At 47.0% G+C, this 8,232-nt stretch overlaps 1 protein-coding gene across 1 annotated transcript in view; it reads right to left on the bottom strand.

The window, feature by feature from the left end:
* PTK2B (protein tyrosine kinase 2 beta) overlaps positions 1–8,232 on the bottom strand; it is a 122,507-nt gene that overhangs the window by 29,863 nt on the left and 84,412 nt on the right. The window contains exons 3-5 of the mRNA XM_023530769.1: positions 3,546–3,724; positions 2,924–3,011; positions 1,601–1,680 (exon numbers count right to left, since the gene is read on the bottom strand). Coding sequence (XP_023386537.1) covers positions 1,601–1,680; positions 2,924–3,011; positions 3,546–3,724 — 347 coding nt within the window. The remainder of the gene's footprint in view (positions 1–1,600; positions 1,681–2,923; positions 3,012–3,545; positions 3,725–8,232) is intronic.

Below are 8,232 nucleotides of genomic sequence, written 5' to 3'. Positions count from 1 at the left end.
GATGCAATTCAGGTTATAGGAGCTGTGGTGGTCTTGGAAAGCAGAAAAGGGCTCTTGTAATAAAGTAAACTTCACAGACAGCCCCCGACCCGCAAACATCAGACATCCAGGACCAGTACTGGCTGTAGCGAGGCAGACTGTCTTCTAACTGGCATCACTGGCTGCAGACTTCCTCTGCACAGGGGACCATAGTGTCTCCTTGCTTGCTGAGACAGAGTCACCAAGTGGGAAAGCAATGAGGAGCCTTCCGAGGAGCCTTCTGTCTTTGACCTATTTTGTCACAAATGCCAACAGTCTCAGAGGTTGAGATAAAAGTGGAACCTCCCTTTCCCATCCCATGGCTCTCCCTGAGGGACCCCTCAGCACTCTCCCTGAGACCTACGATGGGAACTGGTATTCCTCAGTGGCCCCCAACTCTGCAGAAGCAGCAGCGGGGTCTACTCCCTGGAACTTTAAGGTCACAGCTAGGGTCAAGACTTCCTGGCACCACATTTCCAGCCAACCAAAAGTAACCCCTAGCCAAAGTTTTCCCTAACAACGGTGCTGAGAGTCCTTCCACCAACTCATGAGGCTAACTGCATCCAAACTATCTGGGGGACTTGTCAGAAATGCATATCCTAAAGTCCCACCCAGCTCTACAAAACCAGCGTTTCCAAGGATGGAGTTAGTATTGTTCCAATTTAATAAGCTCTCAGGTGATTATAGTTTGGAACCAGATTTTAGAACCACTGTTTTAAGACAGATAAGGGGTACAGAAAAAGCGATGGGAGAGTAGAATCGGCAGGTGGATGGTGATAAATGGTGAAGCTGAATGGTGCTGCTTTGGTCGAGAAAGTGCTAGAGCAGGTTTAAACACATCATCCTTCCTGGCCCAAAAGCCAAGAGTAAGACGCATTTCTTAAACTGTCATTCAAAATCTTCCACCCTCAGCCCCAACTTACCTCCCCATGCTCATGTCCCACTATCTTCCAGTCTGTTCCTTTTCTTTCACTGGTCCCTGGGCCCGGAATGTACACGCCCCTCCCCTCAACTCCCCCAATATCTACGGACCGAAGTCTCTGGCCTCCTTCCTGGAGCAGTTCAAACCACCTCTTCCCGAAGCCCTCAGGCAGGGTTAATGGCTCCTATATGTGCATCTGTTTGGAATGTATTTCTTCCTGCCTTGTGTTATGATCAATTGTAGACATACCTGTCATCTCCCAAACACTAGGTTTGAGGGCCTCTCTGGATGATTCACCAATTCTGTAATATGTACTAATGCCTACAGGAGCTGGGGACCAGCAGCAAACAATGCAGATGGAAATCCCAACATTCCAATATCTCCCATAATCTTGCCTGTGGCTCAAAGAAACGTTTACTTAAATCAGGCATCAGCAGTGGCAGACAATGGGAAGGGGACACCAACCAGAGAGGACCTGGTTGGTACTCCTATCCCAAGGACCAGACGGTGAACACCTCAGGGTCTGATCCTTGGTTAGCCACCACTTGTCTCCTCCTAGCTCTCACATACCCACTCTTGCTTCCCACCCTGGAGGAAAATTGAGCTGGCCAGGAGGAAAGGCACAGCCACCGTCCTTGGAGAGGCCTCGAGGCCACATACCTGAGCTCCAGACAGCCCAGCTGCAAGGCCATGCCCTCGCTGACCTTGCTGGCATAGCGTTGCATGTAGTCATTCCGGAGCTGGTGGAGAGAAAGGCCAAGGTTGAGCCTCCCACCCTCTTTCCCCATTTTCCTGAGCAGAGGAGGCCCCAGGAGCTGGTGGATGCCTTGAAACCAATCCTGCCACCCTGTGCTGTCTTTCTCACGCATCCTACCATGCACACGCTCGGAGCAGAGGATGAAGAGCAGAAGGCAGAAGCTCATCCTCCGCTCTGCCCCTGCCTCCCTCCAGAACCCCAGGCAGTGCTGATCATGCCTCCACAGGCTGAGGCTTTCGGGTTTTTGATGTGCTTTAGACATGTTCCCACTGGCTTCATGAGGCAGGAAGTTCAGATTTCCCTCCCCAACTCCCCATTTTGGCGCTATGAAAACTAGGATTTCAGTCAATAATTTATCCAAAGCCTTGTTGATAAGCAGTGACAGGTGTCATCCACTGTACAAGAAAAGCCTGGCTTTGTCTTCAGCAAACCAGGAGAGACATTTAGGAGGGAGCTAGGACCAGACAAAACAGAGCAATGGCAATTCACATTTACTTGACATTCATTCTGTGCCAGGTCTTGTGCTAGGCACTTTACATGCACTACAGTCGGTGGTGTGTTGGAGCGGCTCCAAACAGCTCATGAAAAACAGTTATTAAATTTTCAGAAAATTTTGAGAGCTGCCTGATATCACATCGGTAGCTTGAAACTGGCCTATTTACACCATGGAAATTGGCAAGTTCTCCAAATCAGAAGGTTTTTTTTTTTTCCCCAGGGAACTGCTTTACCAGTACACTGCTAATGATATCATTTAGTCCTCACAACAACCCTATAAAGCAGGTACTGTTATTATTATCATCCCCATTCTATACCTGCTTCATGCAGGTAAATTAAACCCCTGGGGAAACCAAGTTAGTAAGTGGCAGAGCTAGACTAGAAAGCAGATGTGTCAGACGGCAGAGCCTACGTGTCTAAGACTACGCCTTCTCCCTGGACCTGCTCTGCTTGCTTCATCAGATCTCCTGGGTAGCAAACAGCCACTAGGAAAGTCCAGGAGGAACTGCGGACATATGGGGCGGGGTTAGCCAACACTTAATTAGCTGTGAGAAAGGCAGAGTTGGACTGCTGACCAAAGGCCAAGGAATGTCTCCATAAGAAGTTTCTCAGACTGGGACCTCCAAAGTCTGGGCTTTGTCCTTCCATCTCCTTAGGAGAGGTTGGGTAATACTTAGCATTTAAGCTGTAATAGGGCCCCGGATGGGGTCAGGAAGATAAAGTACTCTCACCTGTTGGTAAAAATAAAGCAGTGTGGTCCTGTCTTTTTTCAGGCTCTCCATGAAGTCCTCCGGCAAGTAGCGGATTTGAAGGTCATACCTAGGACAGGGAATTCAGATGCTCAGGTATTTCAAAAAGGAGCGGGGCTCGCCAAGGGCAGAGCAGCCTCATCCCCCACATGCAAGGGGCTGCCCGTGAGGCTCCTGGACCCGCATTCAGGATGTCTGGTTGGGTGGAAGACCACAGAAGACAGAGGGGCGGCCAACAGGTGGTGGCCGAGCACTAGTCCTGACTCTCCACTCTTCTCCTTCGTGGCAACCATTTTCCTTGGACCAGCCCATGGTCTGGCTCACTCTCCTCCCCACACTGCTGTTCTCCTTCTTCACAGCACCAGTAGCATCCTGTCTGAGGATGTTTCTTGATATCTGCCCTGGGATGGGGAGGTGCTGTGAACCCATGTTAAGCCTTGGCGAATACATGCATTGGATGCTGCAGGAGGACTAAGCCTAACATGCCGCTCAGATTTCCTAGAAGATTCTCAGAGGCTAGGAAGTGCTTCAAGGAAGAACGCCCAGGGCCACCCCACACTATACTCATTTTCTGCCATTCCGGAGCCCTGGGCTCTTCTCCTACCTCCACTCGGCTTCCACATGTAGACACTCGTACTTGTCCTGCACCTCACCCACTGTCATTTGCGGGTGCAGCCAGTGGATCTCATCCGACTTCATGTGCTTCAGCCTCAGCCCATAGCACTCAGCCAGCTGGATGTTGGGCCCGATCCGCCCGCTCAGCAGGATGGAGGCAATGACCTCCTGCAGAGGAGAAGAGAGGGACACGGCTCAGAGGGGCCTCCTTCTAGGCTCCCACAGTCCTCACGCAGCCCTGGAAACGTGATTCTCTAGAGTGAGGTCCCATCTTAAGGTTTTATTCATCTTTGATGCTCCAGCACTTGGTGCAAGGCCAGATACACGGTGGGCTCTATTTGATAAATGAACAAACTGGAAAAATGAGGCAGAGACAAAGGAGCTGAGTGGAGAGAGCAGAAGTGAAGGAGGAAATGCAGCAAGGCAAAGAGCATGGATTCTGTGCTTCTGCATTTCATTCCGACCAAACCAATTAATAATTACTGAGCATCCGCCATGTAAAAAGCACCCTTTGAGTGGCTTCCAATTTAGCCAGCATTACTCAGGGTCTGTAGTAGGCATTTCTAGGCACTTTGAATCCATGATTTCATTGAATCCATACAACACAGGGAAGTAAGTGTTACAGCCCCATCTGGCTGATGAGAAAACTGGTGGAGGTTACGCAGCTCATGGCATTAAGCTGGGATTTTGAACCCTGGGCCACTGGACTCTGAGGATTTCTATTAGACTAAGCGGCTTTGTGGGATGGTGCGGCTGGGCAAGACAGAAGGACAGAACTCCTATTAAGGGATTGAGTGGCACAGTTCCCACACAAGAAGCATGGCTACAGGGAACAGAGTGTTGACAAGAAATTAGGCACCCTCCTTATTCCAGCTTTCTTAACCATAAGTCAGCCTGCCCCACATCCCAATGATTGAACAAAGGAGTAAATATATTGAGGATAATGACAAACGGGTTTCATCCTGTTGGAGAAAGTACTCTTGAAATATGGAGAGGGGAAGGCAAGAGAGTACCCTTGATGAGGAGTTGGAATTTGAAGTATTGGTGAGAACTTATAGTGTGTGTGTGTGTGTGTGTGTGTGTGTGTGTGTGTGTGTGTGTGTGAGAGAGAGAGAGAGAGAGAGAGAGAGAGAGAGAGAGAAGGAGAGAGCAAACCAGTATTTTTATTTTTTTTTATTGAAAGAGCTTAGGATCAATGACATCCTGATAGTCATTCGCATACCAAACACCCAGTCTTAGTTTCCAAATATCTCTCTCCACTAAAAGGATCCAGGCCCCTTGAAGAAATGGCTGATTCCAGGGCTGAGACAAAGAAAGTATAAGACGAGCCTAGGATAAATATCTTTTTGTGCTAGATAAAAGGAAGTGTTAAGAGAATGTTGGGGCCATGCAACAAAGGAAAAAGTATCAGCTGGAAGGGGCTGGCTGGCACTGGCCAAATCTGGGACAACCTAAGAATTAAAATATATAATGATATATAATGATAGGAATAGATTACACTGCACTGAATAAAATAGAATCTGAGATAGATAAGTAAATAAATGGGGAGAAGGAAATGTTCTTTCTTATAGTAGAATGCCAACCAGTAAACATAGAAGAAGAAATGGAAACGGAAAACCACCATTTGGCAACAAACTCAGCATTGGTTGGTTTAGGCATGATTCATCACGGATGATAAAGCTGGAGGGCGGAGGTCTGATGATGAATAGGATATTGACATTGTCTTAGCATATCTTCCCTCAGATACTAATCATATACCGAGGAAAAACTGGCAGACACAAATGACCGGGTCATCCAGGTTAACATCATCATTAGTAGGAGAGGTAAACAGGGCACGTCCCTCACCTTGATGCATCCAGAAGAGCATAGCATCATTTCTGAGATATTCCTGCCAAGGATTCATGGCTGAGTCTAGTCATGAGTCCTGGGGTAAGGATTCTTCTCAGAGACCGACAGAATAAAAGGCCTGTACCTTTTCAAACTGATGAACTCTTCCAGATTGAAGGAGACAACTGAATATAACTGTATTCCTGGACCTGAGGGGCTGGCTGGAACCCTGAAATTTGTAGCCAGTTGGTCAGAAGTGTGAGTGGCCTGGGAATCCCACTGTTTGAGACTGAGGTTTGATGAGAAGTGTCTTGTAGGAGACTATGCCCTCAACCTGTGAAGTCTGTGCCAGCTCCAGAATTGCACTGTGTTAGAACTACATCGCAAAGCATGCCAATCCTTCAGGTGTGCCCAGGGAGAAACGACATTGACCACTACAGGTGACAGAAAGAGCACTCGCTCACTTTCGAGTCACACAAACCCAGGGTCTGACCCCAGTCCTGAGATGTACTTTGAGTATGACAAACGCCCTGAGCCATGGTCTCCTTCGTGCTGTCCCCACCCTTGTCACGTGAAGCTGCAGAATGGGTCCTTCATTCAAACCATCAGCAATGATCTAGACATCCTCACTCTGCAAAGCGTTGTTAGGAGCCCCGTGAGGCCACAGACCCCTCACCTCGGGGAGCTTTTATTTAGTGGGTGGAACGAAGAAAGTAGCTCAAATCGAGGGGGTCTTAGAGTGGGGTAGGGAATCAGTTTACAAGAAGAAAAAAATGTCGAGGTTTGACATGATCTCACTGCGGAGGCTTTCAGATCAGCCCGCCGCCTCCTTCATCCTTTATCGCCTCTTCCCAAATCTTCACACAGCTCCTCAAGCAAATGGTGGGAGCAGCAAAATCAGCTCTCTGCCCACAGCCCCTAGATTGTCATTAATGAGTCAATATTTCTTTCTCTATTAATAAATCTCTTTTTTAAAAACAACAGTATGTCTACCTACTCACTAAATTGCCCTTTGTAACATGATAGGAAGGAAGAAAAAGCTGTCTTAATTCTATCAGTTGCTATTTAGATAAGACCAAGATTCTTTTCCTGCTACAGAAAAACCTTTACTTCCACCTAAAACCTTTACTTCCGCCTACATGAAGGTTACTGAAAAGCAGGCCCTCAGACTGCCCATGGCTCACAGCTTCTGATACTGTCTTGCAAACAGTGAGATATCTAGCTTTTCTTTCTGCTTGGCTACCATCGATTTATTTGCTTTAACAAATAGTGTGAAGACCCCAAACAGCCTTTGCCTCTCTCCCTATTCTCTGGCATTTCTCTTATAGGTCAGAAACAAAGAAGGGATAGGACTGGATGATTGTCCCTTTGTCCAGGATAATTTCTTTCCCAAAAGAAAAAGTTCACCCAAGCAATTAATTACTCAATCCACTTACTCTCTCCTTTATTGGTACTCGGTCACATTTTTTTCCATTAGAAATTGATTTTTGTGTATAGCATGAGGTATGGCTTAAAATTAATTTGCTTTCACAAGGATGTCTAACATTAGGTGACTATATGTGTGGAGCTGTATCTCTTCTCTTTTTCTGTCCCTTTGATCTAATAGTCTATCCTTGTCCCTCGGTCACATTTTATAACTTCTTTAGTAATCTCTGTAATCTCACGATTTTCTTAGGTTTATCTTCTTTTTTTTTTTAAACAAAACAAAACAAAACAAAACAAAGCTAAACTAATCTTCTGCTTTCCTGAACTTATGAAACATATTTCATGTTAGTGGCTGGGTTTTAGAAACATCATGACAACTGAGACCCCCACCACCCTCCATCGGAATTGGCCACGCCTTGCCGAAAGTCACACCTCTTACTGGAGGCAGCTTGCACCTAGCGACTGGTCACTTCGGGAGTGTAAAAGCCCATCCGTCCTTTCATCCCAGTTTGGGACAGCTCTGCTGGGCCATCCCCGCTCCAGAGCTTCCTGAGGTGTGACAACATGAAAGCCCAACTTCTCCCTCTGGCGGTCCTATGGTTCTCACCCCCTAGGTGAGTTTCGCAAGGGTATTCATGACACACTCTGTGCATGCAAACCTCCTTCTCAGGGTCTGCTTTTCTGGACTCCGACTTGAGGTACTGGCCTTCAAATTGCTTTCTAGGCTTGCTCTAACTCCCTCTCCTTACTTTTCGCTTTGTGAAGACAAAATGCTCCTCTTTTTAGAGATAACTGAACTTAAAATTTCAATGAATTGAAGCCTTAATTAGAAAAAAGTATTGCCTGAATTCTACTTAAAAAGATGTCAGTTTGAGGACATTTTGAAACAGGTGGCTTTTGTTGAAAACCCTCATTGGCTCCTTACTTTCTTCATGCTAGGATACGGCCCAAACCCCTCAGTGTGAGGCAGAGAAGATCTTTTGGAATTTCCCTCCGTCTCATCTCTCACTCTCACCATGCTGTGCTCTGAGCTCCAACCTCCCAGATTTACTCTCTTTCTTCTCCAAGCACAGCATGGTTCCCTCTTCCTCCTGTCCTCTCATCCTGGTGAGTTGCCAGTTAGCACCGTGAGGTCCTTTGGGAAGCCCTTCCTGAGTCACCGTGAAGGGTTTGTTCCCTCCCCTGGATTCCCAAAGACCTCTGCACATACATTTAGTAAGATAACTGTTCTGGGTTGGATTCTGTCTCTCTAAAAAAGATATGTCGAAGTCCTATAAGCCAGCATCTTAGAAATATGATCTTTACAGACTAATAAAGTTAAAATGAAGTCACTAGGGTGGGCCCTTATCCAATATGACTGATGTCCTTATAAAAAGGAAAAAACCTGAACATGGAGGGAGCCACGCGCACAGGGAGAATGTCAC

Source organism: Pteropus vampyrus, unplaced genomic scaffold (assembly GCF_000151845.1).
Source record: "Pteropus vampyrus isolate Shadow unplaced genomic scaffold, Pvam_2.0 Scaffold53, whole genome shotgun sequence".
NCBI lineage: Eukaryota > Metazoa > Chordata > Mammalia > Chiroptera > Pteropodidae > Pteropus > Pteropus vampyrus.
This window is presented reverse-complemented; position numbering and strand designations above follow the sequence as displayed.